This window comes from Hermetia illucens, chromosome 5 (genome assembly GCF_905115235.1).
Source record: "Hermetia illucens chromosome 5, iHerIll2.2.curated.20191125, whole genome shotgun sequence".
NCBI classification, from domain to species: Eukaryota; Metazoa; Arthropoda; class Insecta; order Diptera; family Stratiomyidae; genus Hermetia; species Hermetia illucens.
The window spans coordinates 82,509,378-82,525,610 of record NC_051853.1 but is presented as its reverse complement, the minus strand read 5'-3'; the positions used below and the strand labels follow the sequence as shown (position 1 = coordinate 82,525,610).

Here is a 16,233-nt window from a genome sequence, read left to right as displayed (position 1 = left end):
TTTCTGTGGCTACTCGTTAAATAATCAAGGAAATAAAAACCAGCAATCAAAGCAAGAATAAAACATCAATTGTGGCGAATCAGCCTTGAATGAGGGTGTGAGAGTTGTACACCAATTTATTAACTGCTATTTAATTTTCTTTCTAGATTACATATATGGTTGCCATTCAGCCCTTGGCAGCATATATTGCGTGAACCACACTTACGCACCATTGTTAGCGGTTACCTGAAATGCCCTTCCGCAACCCTCACGAGCTTCCGAGATGCTTGCACTTCTCCTTTACTGTTCTGCAGCAAGTGCCCTTGGGGCGACCCACTTGCCGGCCATCTTGGGAGAGTGCATTCCACTGCTTGGTGTAGCTTACAATGCAATTGTCGCCTCCCTCTAATATAAAACCTATCTACTGCCACTTCCGTCTACCGATCACAGTGCGTACGAATGCCAGGTCTGTGCTCCGACCAAGTCCTTCATTTGGGATAATGTCAGGCCAGCGTACTCCGATGATTCGACGCAGATCGCTATTGACGAAAGCTTGGAGCTTTTGACCGTGGGGTTCACTTTCCACTTGTTACTCCTATTTATAATAGTAACACAGAAAGAACAGTCTCAACTTGATCGTGGTGTTAAGATAACTGCATTTCCAGACTTTCAACAGGGCAGCGAAAACGGATGTGTTAATGTGTCGCGCAACATTCAGTTTGGTGCCACCGTCGGCATAAACTACGGTTTCTAGATATATTATACAAATTAATCGCCTTCGATATTCTGCCCAATAATACAGATGGGGAGAGCGGGAAGACTCGTCAGACTGAGAACCTTTGTTTTGTTGATGTTTGTCTTCAGTCTAACTCTACTTATCTCTCTTTCCAAATCCAGAGCCATTTAGGCAAGGTCCATAACCCTGTGAGAACGGCGAGAGAGCAAACAGATGTCATATCGTGACAGGATGCAACCGTGGTGGATTCTGGTTGGGACTTGGGTACATCATGTCACAGTTGACGCCATCGTATGTCGCTCTGATAATAGCTATTAGTTTCTACGGGTTGTTTCTCCTACGCAGAGCACTCCGGATACACTCCCTGTTCACGCTATCGAAATCTTTGTTGAAATCGATGAAATGGAGGTACAGCGAAGATCTAAACCCCGCGCTCTATTCCAAAATGATCCATAGGGTGTTGATGTGGTTAATGCAGAAAAATCCGGAGCAGAAACCAGCTTGCTCTCTATTGATGAAACTTTCGAGATGTTCTTTGATGCGTCCCAGAATTCTTTTATTCATTATCCTTGCGATGGCAGGGAGCATAGATACACCCCTCTAATCGTTACACTCAGAACGGGTACCTTTTTTGGAATCTTCACGACCATCCCCTTCTTCAATTCCCTGGGAAAGGTCTCCGATTCCTAAGATTTCCATATGAGTAGAAGCAGCAGATTTTTAGAAACTCCAGGTGCAGTGATAAATAACTCTCCTTGGAGACCATCAAGCCCAGCGACTTTGCTACGTTTGAGTGCATCGATGGCCAAAATAATTTCTTTTCCGCATATTACGATGACTAGCCATTTTATCCACAGCACGAAAAACCTCACTGGATGTGACACGGTTAAGAACCATGGTGATGTGTTCATTTCACCTCCTCCCTGACTAGCGCAATAGCAAATTCCCTTTTGTCGTGATACACACTACCTTGAACTTTCCGAGGTTTCGCACTGTGTGGAGTTCGAGTGGGTCACGCCCAGTATCACTTACAGCGGTCAGTAGAGCTTTGAATCCCTTCCGTCTATCGAGCCGTTTCTACAGCCAGATAAGATCTGGCTGATGTCCTTTCGCGTAGCCTTTGTGCTCGAACAATATGCAATGACGAGACAGCGGAAGTTGCATTAATCCCCAAATCTCCTACTATTACCGTTGTGGTCATCAAGATCGTGATTCCCCATCACATGTTTGACGAAGGTGTTGGCAGATCCCACCTTGGCATTCAGATCAGTCATCACGACTACAATGTTACCTTTAGAAAGGCTCAGTTCTGAATTGCGTTTAATTGCTTGTAGAGAGTATCCATCTTCATTGTACAATTGTGATGCTGCTTAACCTGGACTAGAATCTTGCGGTTAGATGCTCGGTTGAAAAGTCTCGAATATTGTTGCCCCAGAATAACCTGCCTCCAGATGAAACCAAGGTGGTTGCTTGGCCGCAGTGGCTGTCTGGCGGGCGTCAAAACGGACGTGTTGCTTACTCGTCTAGTCACGCCTGCCCTCTAAAAGAAATTCTTCAGCCTGTCTAAGGAGAACGTCCAGTCTGATCGCGCTCTCCCCGGCAGCAGTCTCTGGGTAGCATCAGTCCTCACCAGGACGTGAGTGCAGATTTCAATGTCCCTAAAGGTGTTGACCACTGGCTGCGCTCACCCCTCCGGGGTCGTCAGCGACTCTTGACGGGTTGATGCGGTGAGTGGCGTCACCCAGGTGCCCGAGGAAGTAGTTGTGACCGCCTAGCTGGCGCTATCCCTGCTTCCTAGATAGTAGCCTTCAGAAAGTTCTCGGTGAAAAGCGAACTGCTAATGATCGATACACAGAACATACGTGGAGTCCCCGGAGCTGTGTGTGAGCTTAGCTGTGCCAAAGCAATAGTTGTTGCGTGCCCCCTTGCCAGCAACTTCGGGACCTTGATCGGGTAGTGTGGATTGAAACGATGTTAGTAAAAACTCCAATGGAGAATCAAATGACATAATTAAGGCGACGGGGGGAATGGAGAAGGAGTTGGCTGTTTGTGTGCAGCACAAAAATGCGCTCTCCGTGGTGCCTAGTGAAGGACGCAGCAGTGGCTGAAATACCCGACTAGATATCGGGATGTGCAAATAAAGAAGAAGATTCGTTAAGTGATGCGGTATTCGGGACGTAGATGGCAACCCAGACAGTACCTCGCAGTTTTGTTGTTGCGGAAGGTACAGTGGAAACGGCCGAAACTGAGCAGATGGTATAGAATAAAAGCGGAGTGGGAGTACAGTTGACGGGTCTTGCAAAAACTGAAGGAAAAACGTTTAACAAGAAATGGACGGCAGCCCATACGATGTGCACCGTTCTCCGCAAAAAGGGGTCGTTTTCCGTGCTATAGGCGAACACGGAGAGTAACAGAAGATGCACGAAATGCAGAAGAAACCAAGCCTCCAGGTGAGGGAACCGCACGCGCCAAACGGATTGCAAATGGCCGGTTACAGAGCGAACTGGGGAAAGGAAGTTTCATCCACGTAGTGTCCATGGCTCAAAAGAAGAAGGCGGAGCGAAACAAGAGGCAACGACACGCGACGTTGTCAGAAAAACTTGCGGACAAGAATTATAGAGCATCAAAAGAAACGTTTGGGAGACGAAGCAGGATTAGGCTACCAGCTCTGTTTATTAAGCCGAGGGAACGCACAACCTTTGTGGAAGTATTCAGCGAAATTCATTATAGGGTCTAACCCGAAAATAGCGGAGTTTTAATGTCTCTTATTCGGAAAACAAAGTGTGGGGAAGTCCTCGTCAGATTAGGCCAGAAGACAACAAATAAAGGCTCATGTGAAGCGGTCACGGGGCTGCTGGGATAAAAAGCCAGCCTAGAACCCACATGCTTTCTGAAATTTCAAGATTTTGGATGTCCGGAGGTAACCAACACCCGGATTGATATGCCCTCTGCAAAATCTCCAGGTCAAACACTCACTGTGATGGAAGTTCCTGAGCAATACGCGAGGAAATTTCTTGAAAGCTGGAAAATCAGAATTGGTTCGGTAGTATGTAGGATACGAATTCGGGCCGTCTACACCAAATGTTTGAGATGTTGGGATAGAGGCATGTCTAATGCGACGGTTGCGCACACTGCGGGCTCGGGGCGGTATCCAGTCTTGCCAGAACTGGAAAACGCTAGAACGCAGTTAACATGATTTGCATCCTACAGATCAATATGCACTGAAGTGCACTCATGAGTTGTTAGCGCATTTCGCTGCTTAGATCCAAGCTGATCTAGTGCTCATCAGTGAGTAGTACCGAAACAAGAACCCAGCTTCATGGCATCCCGATAGGTACAGGTGCCATTTGGGTTCGGGACGGCATCTACCTTAGGTGTTTAGGAGTAAGGTTTTTCAGTGGCTGTCTAACACCAAATGAGACGATGCCGGGCTCTCGATGGAGGCTTGATGCTCTGGGTATGCAGAAGCGGATCTTAGTCGTATGTGTTACTTGCATGGGGCATGCCTCATCCCGACTCCCCAGGGAAACGTATTCAACACTCCACTAGGTTGCGAGGGAAGCATTCCCCATGTAAGTTTCGTATCGGAATCAGTGGTATCGCTGTTGGACGGGTGGCAAGTTCTTGAAGACTTCTTTTTAAGCGACCATCAATAAATCACCATCGAAGTGGTTAACGCTACCTCTTGGTATATCCATGGAAAGTCGTGAAGGTGAACATTGGGACATTTGACAATGACAATGACAATGACAAAGTATCAATCAGCCAAAAGGAAACTTCGCAGCGCAATAAACAGAAGCAAGACTTGCTGTCGGGAAGAACTAGCTGATGAGGTAAATGAGGAGCCATGGGGACTCCATTGCAAACTAGTAATCTGAAAAAATCGGAGCTTTGCGGAAACTCTGTTGACTTAAGGGGAACAGATAGATCGCATTCCTGTACGGGTTAATGAGGGTGGACTTCTCTCTATAAAATAGTAGTAGTCCTCTATATGAAAAACAAGAAGTCGATAACTGGTGCTCCATCATCGGCCGACCTACAGTTCAGACCATTCAACACTTGCCTGAAATAGGGCATTTTTCCTTCCCGATGGAAGTTGGTGAGGCTTGCGCTGATCAACAAAAAAAGAAGGGTGGTCCTGAGCTGCAAATCGACCAATTTGTATTCTTCACACGGTCGGAAATGTGCTTGAAAATCTAATCAGAATTAGACCTAAAGCGATACGTTCTACCAGAGACTTATCACCAAAACAAGTCGGTTTTAGAGCGGAGAGATCCGCAGTGGATGCTGTCATACAAGCCGTGGTAGCATATCACCGCGTGGGGGCATATAATCGCTGAGTTCGAGGAGTGGTGCACCTCGCAATGGTTCATGTTAGAAATGCCTATGATTCCGTAAGATAGAAAGACAATCTAGGCACACTAGGCAACACTCTCCAGGTCGGGGTAGGGCGGGGATTCATTCTAGGGCAGACTCCGGATCGCTTCCTATGATCTCGACAATCGAGACTTGACATGCCGGAAGAGTCACGTTTGGTCGGTTATTGAGATGATGTTGCGGCTGTTGTTGCCGTACGCATTGTCGAACAGGCGTAAAGCAGACTTGGCATGTTGATGCGAAGAATAAGCGAATGAATGACTATTCAAACTTGCATTGGAAAAAATCGAAGTAGTCATCTTGAGAATCCTGACTTTGTGTCCAATATTGATCGCCGAGTCGATAATCCCGTCAAAACCACCAGCTGAATACCTCAACTCAACTCAACTCAACTCAGCTCAACTGAAAGATGAGCTTTTTCGAACAAATCAAAGCAGCAGCGGTCAAGGGTGCAACTGGAGGCTAATGGCAAACATTGGGGGTCCTACATGTAACAAGCGATATTTGCTTATGAGTGTAGTGCAGTTTTTTCTGCTTTACAGCGCAGAGGTAGGGACTGATGCCTTTGGTAGGTATATCGTAAGCACCTTGCGCAAGCTTTATGGCTAGCGTCTGTTTACTAGACTATCTCTGAACAGGCGGAAGTGGTTCCTCTTGCCCTTCTTGCTAAGATGCGTAAAGTCATAAACAAGCGCAAGGGAGAAGAGCGAAGGGAGGTAGAGGGCTGTGGATGTCGCTCATCACCCCTTTTTTTCTTGTGGAAGGTAAGGATGGGATTCGTCAATAACATTTTTTAAACACTGGAAAGCTCTCTCCAGACAAAATTGTCGGGGAGATGCTGAGGAACGCTGACAGATGGAGCCGTGTTCTCGTTCATCTCCTTGCAAAGAAGATAGAGCTCGACCGGAGGAAGGATCGAATGGCAGGGGTTTCCTTAAACTTACATTCCTTTCTTCTTCTCCCCTTCCATTGGTGAAAGGAATTCCCTGATTTGAAAGCTTCCAAGACGGGAGAGTTCGAGAGCTAGCCCGAAATAATGTGACAAACGGTTCCAGCTCTCTGGCAATGGAGAGGGTGTTTAGTTGGTATTGCGACGTTTTATTGTTGCAAAAATAAAGTCCAAAACCATGTGCGTAAGTGCAAAAAAAAAATTACACCGACACAGGTCCAGCTGAATATTTGCTAACCAACGCCTCAAGGATCGGTGCTGATCGATGTATGTCCATGTGCTATGCATTACTGCGATAAACTAACCTTATTGGCTACGCTGACTACATTGCAATTGTGATAGTGGACAAATATTTTGAGCATCTGATCACATGGGCTAGAGTTGAGGGAACACAAGACTGAAGCTGTACCAGTCAATAGCCTTAAGTTGGAAGAAGTTCTAAAATTCCGTGCAGGAGAGCATATGGTAACGTCCAAACCTTTCATCAAATATCCTTGTGTTATGCTGAATCATCGAATCATCGAAAGCAAGGAGAGCTGTTGCAGCGCTAACTGGCATGATGCCCAATATTAGAGGATCCAAACGACCTAGGAGGCTGTTGTTAGCCAGAACGCGCACATTGATTCACATCCACGAAGACCCTTAATGTTAAGGCCTATAGAAGGGAATTATCTACAGTATATGGTCTCAGTCCGAGGCTCCTGTTGTGACTTCGTAACAAGTTGTTTTCCGTGTAGGGTTGTCAGCCCTACCCAATTCTCAACCTGGAGGACCAGTTGGTATAATTGTGTTGGGTTCTTAGCAAGAAAAATTGCGAATTCTTGGCCACGTTCGAGAGAAGAATCCTCCGAAGAATTTTTGGCCCCCTACATGAGGATGGACGATTCTGTAGCCTACATAATGACGAAATCTATGAGCGATACCATGACCGTCAGGTTGTGGATAAAATCCGGCTCAATAGGTTACGGTGGGCGGGTCACTTAATCCATATGGATGAGGATGATCCAGCCCGGAAAGTTTATAAGGGCAATATCTATAGTAGAAAAAGAAGACGAGGCAGACCCTGCCTGAGATGGAGCGATGGGGTGGGTCAGGACGCCAGTCAGCTTTTAGAGATATCGAATTGGTGGACCTCGGCGCAAAATCGATGATATGGTGTCAGTACGTTAATGTCATACGGAGTAGCTTGCGTTGTTGCGGGAATGGCGTCTATTTTTGGCTGAGGAAATGCAAAGATTGTACAACTGTAAGGTATGGGTTGATGGGAGGAAAGGACGCGCGCAACGAGCGTGTGGCAGGGACATTGGGATAATTCTCATAAAGGTAGTGGTAGTGGATGCGCAGGCTGATTCCAAATATCCAGTTTTGGAGTATGCGCAATCATGGAGATGCTCGTTATCGCTAACAGGGTAGATCTGATACGGCCGGCATCTACATCCTTTTAGGTATGTTTTTCCCCTTCTGCCTTGAATGTCTAAATGAATTTGAGAACCCGGAGTCCGTACTCTTTGTGTGCCACAAATTTTTAAGTGAAAGGCAACTGCTTGAACTTCTCTTGAGGAGACCCCTACAAGTGGAGACTATTACTCCGCAAATGCTCAATTCCCAAGAAGTATGGAACAGTTTCGAAGATTAAAAGGCTTACAAAAAGTGACAGGGACCAATTATCACCGTAGTCCTACATTGTGGTTTTCGACGTTTGTGTCTTACCTAGAACCTTAGACTAGTGTATACATGGATAGTGAAATAGATTTAATTGTACTCAAAAATATTACTCACCATGTACCACTGTTTTTCCCATAGTTCATCATTGAAATCTAAAGGTTCGCGGAAATCATTCAAATGATTCATCTTGATTTCATCATAGTACTCGGCGAACGGAAAAAAGACGTGGTCTCGTTTTTCCCTTTTGATTGGTTTCTGTTGAGCAGCCCAAAGGACACGGTGATCTGCGTTGAACTCCTCATTATGCGTCCATTGCGATCGTTTTGAGTTGCCATTGTAAGCTGGTAACCTCTCGAGTAGGAATACATTCGAGAATCCTCTGACCTGGAAAGAACAACTTCAATCAAACTTGTATTCAACTGAATCTGAATCATTATTGAGGACATGATTGCTTAATCTTCTTGCATGGACAAGGATTACGCCTGATTGCTTCTTTCAAGTGCACGTGCAGCGAAATGACCAGAGCGGATTTATCCCGAAGACATGTATCATTCCATAGGTCAACATTGGCGTAATACCTACATGATTAATTGGGTTTGTCAACCATATAAATGGAAAATCACGGCAAATTTGCATCTAATTCCACCGAAGCGTACGTAATTCCCGCTCCGGACTGAAAATCACATGCCTCATGATGGAATGGAGCCTAAATATGGCATGATGGATACGACTGTTTTGTAGGTCGAAACAGCTTGTTTTGTGTAGATGATACGAAAATAAGGATAAACTGCTTTCCATATCTATTCTCGTAATCCCTTAAGTCCCTAGACTGCAAATGGAGTCCGTGTTCGTGATTTTTCCTAGAATCTAAATGGATGACTCAACACGGACTGAGATGTGGGATGTATGGGATGCGAGTAAATAAAGTCTTTTTCCATCAATTTTCATTAGTTAACTGATAATAGCAATTGAAAAATTGCTATCCGAAACTCGAACGTTTAATTGGAGAGCGGAGACTCCTTTTGGGTGCTTCTCGTATTTCATCTTAATTACTCCTCCCGGGATATTGGTTAATTGGAGCGAACTGACATGCAGAAACGGCTTGTTTACCGGAAAGAGCCGGTAGCCAACGACATTCTAAACTATTGCTCGGAGCAACGAGCAAGTGGTCAGGAAGCAGATTTTCGGGTTCGAGGTCAAGCAGTTGATAATTGGGTGGCAGTGAAACACGCTTCGACTAGGAGATTGAATATTGAAATGGAAATAAAACACCCCACATGCTTAACCCTTTTTAATTTCCACCATTTCACTCCCAATAAATCATCCCTTTCGCATTAACATCAAAATGTAATATTATTTGATTTCGTAATAGCATTTACGCACATGTTAACTAGCTTCCCGAAAAGACGTCGTACGGTTGTAATCGATGTCAATTTAGTCATTTTAATCCGATTTCCTGTGTAGTTACGCGGAAAGTCTCTCCAAATGTGATTTCCTGAAGTGATTCCACTTTCACAAATAATAACTGCAAGCCATGCCTATCGCGGAAAGCACTGTCATATAAAAAATCAGCCCCTCATTTGCTTGGAAATCAGTATGCGACAAGTGCAGAGTCAACATTGCTTCGATAACTTTCCATTCAATGCCTTTAGCACTCACTATATTATCCTTATCGCTTGGGAATGTGTGTATGCCTTGATGTTTGTTGACATGCGAGTTGATGATACAGGTAATATATCGAAATATTGATTAGATAATTCAATGGCGGCTTATCATCATTATTGTAGTTTGTTCTCATTTACTGTGATAGTAAGTGGGCAGGTGTCACCCTATTGCACAAATCAAGATTTTGCAAAGGTAAATCCCTGAAACATTAGTTTTGCGAACAAACGCCACGTGACGCAGGTTTCCTGGGAAGAGGTTAGTACAATCGAAATTTCCCTTTAATCTCGACCATATCGCTATTATCGACACATTGATGGTATTCATATTATAGAAAACACAAGTAGTCAAGTTGGCTGTAATGTCGACAAAATTTTGAAATCTTTCAGAATATACTAGTATGATAATTTGGTTGCATATTCAACACATTCGTCCACCACAACGAAAGGAGAAAGGGGGAGTCAGCGAGTGCCGTCATCAAATATGACCATCAAGTTTTCAAAACTTTTGTCGTTGAAATTGAAGGCATCTGCTTCGAAACGATTCTTGAGGCGCTATTTCCAAATGGTCATTGCGTCCTTTGATAGTTCCGACATCAAGTCTTTGGCAATAACTGGGCTCTATAGCTGTGAGAGCAGGAAATGGTGGAGTTATCATTGTAATTCGGCCGAGTGGTAATACAATGTATTAGATCGCTATCAATTTGTTAATTAACGAAGGGTTGCTTTTGAATATGTGTAATGAATGGAGTTTTTTCTTCTTATTAATGGTGCCATTGCTCAATATTGGTTCTCGCTCCCCCGAAATATGATCCCGGTTGCTCATTTGGTCATTTCTCTTCCGATGACCCATCATCGGAGTACGCTGACCTCTATATTATTTTAAATGACGAACTTGGTAGGCACACAGACCTCTCATCTGTACATGATGTGATCGGACGGCGGAAGTGTCAGTTGATAGGTCATACATTAAGGGAGGCGACAATCACATTGTTTGCTACGCTATGCAGTGGAGGCAATTCTCTCAAGATGGCTGACAAGTGGTTCGCCCGAACTCCATTTGGCGCAGAAAAGTAAAGGAGTGCGGGCATCTCGGAAAGTTCTGAGGGAAGGGATGGTTGATGTGCTATACCCCACCAAGAAACAAATGGCAACCATGTATATGTATTTCTCTTCTAATTTACCTTATTCTTAACTTATTAATCATACGCTGCCATCCTTAACCCTATTGAGCCACACCTCAGAAAAATTGCGTTAAAATCATAAAGTTGAATTTCACCCAACGTCGAAAAAGTCATATCTTGTTTCGATAATGAATCTTATTAATCTGAAAATAATTTGTATGTGTTTTATAAGGATTACTAAAGGAGTCTTATGGGATTCATCATCATCATCAACGGCGCAACAACCGGTATCCGGTTTAGGCCTGCCTTAGTATGTAACTCTAGGCACCCCTGTTTGGAGCCGAGGTCCATCAATTCAATATCTTTAAAAGCTCTGGCGTCCTGACCTACGCCATCGCTCCATCTCAGGCAGGGTCTGCCTCGTCTTCTTTTTGTAAATATTGCTCTTACACACTTTTTGGGTGGGATCATCGATCCATACGGATTGAGTAACCCGCCCACGGGAAACTATTGAGCCGGATTTTATCCACAACCGGACGGTCATGGTATCGCTCATAGATTTCGTCGTTATGTAGGTTAAAAAATCATCGATCCTCATGTAGGGAGCCAAAAATACTTCGGAGGATTCTTCCCTTGAATAACTAAGAGTTCGCATTTTTTCGTGCTAAAAACCCAGATCTCCGAGGAATACATGAGGACTGGCAAGATCATAGTTTTGTACAGTAAGAGTTGAGACGTTTCGGGCGAAGCAGTTTTTGTAAGCTGAAATTGGCTCTGTTGGCTAACAACAGCCGTGCGCAGATTATTGTCATAACTATTATCGGTTGCGATTTTCGACCCTAGATAGGGGAAATTTTCAATGATCTCAAAGTTGTTGTCTCCTATCTTTATTGTTTTTGTTCTCGCGCCGCCTGCTCGATCTGAATGAAGGTAGACTGTACATCTCGAGTTGTTCTTCCCATAATGTCAATATCGTCAGCGTAGGCCAGTCGTGGGAGGCCTTGAAGAGGATGATGCATTGATATCTGCATCGCAAATCACTTTCTCCAAGGCCAGGTTGAAGAGGATGCATGTTAGACCATCCCATCTTATACCATTGTTGATATTGAATGGTCTCGAGAGTGATCCTGCTGTTTTTATCTGGCTTCGCGCATTTGTCAGGGTAAGCCTAGTCAATCTCATCAAATTCGTCGGAGTTTCAAATTCTCTCATGGTCGTGTACAGCTTTACACTGGCTATGCTGTCATAGGTCGCCTTGAAGTCGATGATAAGATGGTGCAAGTGATGTCCATAATCCAGCAGTTTTTCTATCGCTTGCCGCAGAGAGAAAATTTGATTTGTTGCTGATTTGCTTGGTGTAAAGGCTCTTTGGTATGAACCAATAATCTTCTGGGCGTATGGGGCTATCCGACCTAGTAAGATAGCGGAGAATATCTCATCGATGGTACCCTATATTTGCTGCACTGTGTGCATTCTTTCGTTCCGTGGCTAGCATACATTCATCGTCGAACCAACCGCTTCGACTTTTCTTGCGGCTGGGGCCAAGTATGTTTGTGGCCGTATCAATGATCACTGTTCAGGTGATTGTGAAGAACATTTGTTGATGCTTCACCTCCAAAACATCTGTTAGCTGCGGTTATTCTCTCTGATTGTCAGAGGGGATTGTAGTTGGTGTTGTAATTCGACCCCGGAGCACTATGTCAACGAGATAGAGATCCGAGTTTATATTGCTTCCCCCTATATGTTCTTACATTCATCAAAGCTGAGAGATGGCGGCATTCGATCCGCACGTGGTCAATTTGGTTGAAAGTGGTCCCATCTGGAGAGGACTACGTATGTTTGTAGACCACTTTCCGCGCAAACCAGGTATTTCCAACAACCATTTCGTGCGATACTGCTAACTTCATTAAGCTATGGGAGCCGACGTACGGGCTCTGTCCCTATTTGACTGCTGAAATCTCCAAGTATAATTTTGATATCATACTTGGATAGGCTTCGAGGGTCCGCTCAACTGCCTCATAGAAGATATTCTTCTCCGGCTTTTCAGTCTCCTCTGTAGGGGCGTGAACGGTAATGAGGCTTGTATTTCTAAATTTGCCTCGCAAACGCAGACTGCATCAGGTTTCATTTTTTTGGGTGACTAGGAAACCTAGTCCAAGCACATGGTTTACTTGATGGCCAGTATAATATATGGTGTAGTGGGAAACAGGTTCCTGCCCAGCGTACCTCTTGCAACGCTGTTACATTAGCCTTATATTGGGTATGGTATTGGCTAGCTGTTGAGCAGCACGTGGTGTGTACAGGGAGCGCACGCTCCTTGAGAAAATGGACAAATCGTTATTTCGTTGTTGTTGCCGGTTCGTCGTTGTTAAATTCCATCCTGTCCAAGGCTCCTTCCGTGGCTTCGGAACTTGGGTTTTCCGTATAGGGTTGGCCCTACTCAAATCCCAACCTGGAGGACCAGTTGGTACAATTTGTCCCGTTATTTCCTTCTCCGTCTGCAATTTTTCATTAACACCATGTAGAGGTGGAGATAGGGTTTGGAACTAGAGCTGTTGATATTGGTTCAGCAGGCATTCCCCAGGTTTTATGCTCCATCGTGGTACCAATTCACGTGACCGCCAAGGGGGGAGGCAGGTATTATGGGATTAGTAATCAACATTTGTTAATTTAACGTAATAAAAAAAAATTGTTTTTCATTGATAAAATGGAGATATTTTAACAGAACTGATATGAAGCAGAAAAATCATTGAGAAGCTCTTATTAAAACCTAATATTTTTTTTTTTTAAATATAACTTCTAAGCCACGTTGCCTGCCTAAAAGTATAGGGGATATCTCAGAACAATGGTAAATAGCACCACAAGATCATTATTAAAAATTAAGGTACTCTCTGATGAGCCCAACATTTTTTTGGGTGAAATTCAAAAAATGTTACCAATACGGTATATTAGGCCCAAGGTTCTTCTAAGCAGGTGTTCAAAGGCAACTGGAGTGATTGCCCAATTACTTATTAACTTATCGCTTAACAAAGACAATTTGAATAAGTGGGAAATAGATAATGCTTTATTACTTGTAAAAAACGATGCGTGAAGCCATGTAAGTGGTGTGGATGTAAGACCAGAACCATGCGATTCCTATAATAGAGTGCACTGTCGTAGATAGCAAAGCTATGTCGGACATATTTCTGGAAACTTTTTTTCAGTTTAAACCCATCAGCAAGGTCAAATCTATTTGCGATTATCCTCGAAGATTTTTCGATGCAGTCGATAAATGACGCCCTAACGTTTACCGGTAAGTTTCGAATTTTAAAACCATGATCGAGATGCAACATAGCAAAAAGATAAAGTTTCTATGGTTGCCATTTATCTTTTGATAAAGAAATAACACCAGCACAGAACAGCCTCAACTTGGTTTTGGTGTTGACATTCTAGACCAGACAGTGAAGGCGGATCCAACGCTGTTAATGTATTGGGTGACAGCTGATTCGAAACCAGACTTCCTAGATATACAAATTCATCGATGCCCCCGATGCTCTGCCCATTAATGCAGATAGATGGAGTTTGATGACCCGTCAGACTGAAAACTTTGCATTTTAAAGTGTCTACCTTTAGTTCAACTTTACTTGCCTCTCTTTCCTAATCCGCAGTCATTCGGATAAAATCCATGACCCGATGAGAGAGCAACCATATTTCATTGGCATAGTCCAGGTGTCTGAGGAAAGATGCCATAGTCCATTGAACACCTCCAGGCTCTTCAGACAAGGCAACATGAGAAACGTCACCGATAACAAAGACTCCGCTTTGCACCTCAAATTCAGTGCAGCACGCGACATTCCAGCATAAACTGGAAATACGATACTTCTCGTTTGACAAAGAAATCGACATAATGCTCATATTTGAAATACATCTCATTAACAAAAATTTTCTTGAAATTGATGCGTATTGATTCTATGACACTAAGCATCCCAAAGCTCGTGGTGGCACCGGAATGCTTATCAGATCCCACATTACGCATTATTTTTCATAAGATCACTGCCTTCAAGCAACTTCAATCCGATTACTGGAGTGGGCCAGCAAGATAATCATCACTGACTTCTCAGACATGTAAGGAATTTTTTAATACACTGGCGAACAGATTTCTTGCCGCCATGGATTTTAATATTAACAACATTTATTGGGGCTCCAGACTGATCACTGTAAAGGAAAACAGTTGTGGGACGTGCTAGGCAGGAGACACTAGACTTGACATAGTTTCATCTGGACGGTCCATTTATTGGCCAGTAGATCAACGGATCTCGGATCCAATTGACTTCGGTATTATCAAAAACGTGAAGCGGGAACTGATAATACGCGAACCGTGTTATGAACTGTTTTCAGACCCCTTGACCATCATTATAACACTCGTAAGCGTATCTCCTATAACAAGCAGTACAAAAAGGAAATGGACAACCAAATCAAGGAATTGGTTGAATTTTCGTAAATATATAAGGGATCATCTGCAAATCAATAATCCCTTGAAAACCAGAGATTAAGTAGGCAAAGTGCTGTTTGAATTCAACGAAGTAATGATGGTGGCTGCACAGCTCTCTACCCAGCGCCCATGTATTTTTGGACCTACAAAAGCAATTAGCCAAAGCAAGTCAATCGTTCATAGAAGCCCTTAAGGATCAACGCGAATAGGAGTTATAAACCTGAAAAACAAGTTCATCACCTACTGCATCATCTGATTTTTCTTTGTGGAAAGCTACAGGAAGGTTGAAGGGACCAGCTCAATGCGAATTGCGCCTGAGATCAGCAAATCGCAGCTGGGGAAGAAGTAATGCCGAAAAACTGTTCGAGTCTTTCAAGAGTAAGTGGGTCCAAAGAAAATCCAAATTCCAAGTTGAAGTCTCTCAAGGCAGCGTCCTCAGACCTCATCCATATCTCGGATCTACCAACTGATCCTAACCTGATAATCTCAACAGTTGCAGATGATATTGTCATTTTAAGTACCCACACTGACTTCAGGCTACATCAAAAAGCTCACAAATCTACCTAAGTCGAGCTGGAAAGTGGCTTCCAAAATGAAAAATCGTATTACATTGCGGGGCGGGATCAGAATTTATTCTGCACTCGTGTTAATATTCGTGTTTCTCTCTCGTTCGTTTGTCCCGCTGACTTTTTCCTGCCTAAGCTCCTTATTCCCTTTGATTTCAACATATGTTCTACTATATTTTCGGGTGTAGTTGCTCCCTGGTTGTAGCTTCCAATGCAGCCTTCTGGGCTGCGAATCTCGGGTAATGAAATAAAACGTGTTCTGCGTCTTCTGCAATATTCGGGCACTTTGGGCAATATGGCCAAACATCGTGCCCAAATCGGTAGACGTATGCTCGATAACTTCCGTGTCCGCTCAAGAACTGGGTTAGGTTGAAACCTACCTCGCCGTGGAGTTGCTCGATCCATTTCCGTGTATCCCATATGATTCTGTGGGCTCAGCGGCCTTTTTCTAACTCGTGCCACTTTTCCTGTCATCCCGCGATAGTTTCACGTCGTGGAAACTTCCACCGACAAGCAGGAGATTCTCTGGTGAGATATGCTCCATCGTAAAGTCGTTTCCCTTCTCTCACCAGAATCTCAATGGAGATTATTCCTGCTATCTCGCAGGCTGCTCATCGATCTGCATTTACGCGTACGCAGCTCCTATCTTTCTTTTGTTTGTTGTATTTTTCAGTGCATCTGCCCATACTGGGGCAGCATACAGCA

The 16,233-nt window shown here is 44.0% G+C and overlaps 1 protein-coding gene and 1 long non-coding RNA gene across 2 annotated transcripts in view; one reads left to right on the top strand and one right to left on the bottom strand.

The window, feature by feature from the left end:
* Nucleotides 1-16,233, bottom strand: part of LOC119658457 (neuroendocrine convertase 1-like) — a 44,231-nt gene that overhangs the window by 15,206 nt on the left and 12,792 nt on the right. The window contains exon 2 of the mRNA XM_038065863.1: nucleotides 7,821-8,090. Coding sequence (XP_037921791.1) covers nucleotides 7,821-8,090 — 270 coding nt within the window. The remainder of the gene's footprint in view (nucleotides 1-7,820; nucleotides 8,091-16,233) is intronic.
* Nucleotides 9,493-10,109, top strand: LOC119658458. Its single transcript, XR_005250232.1, has 2 exons — nucleotides 9,493-9,626; nucleotides 9,758-10,109. It is a non-coding gene; the product is annotated as an uncharacterized LOC119658458 (long non-coding RNA).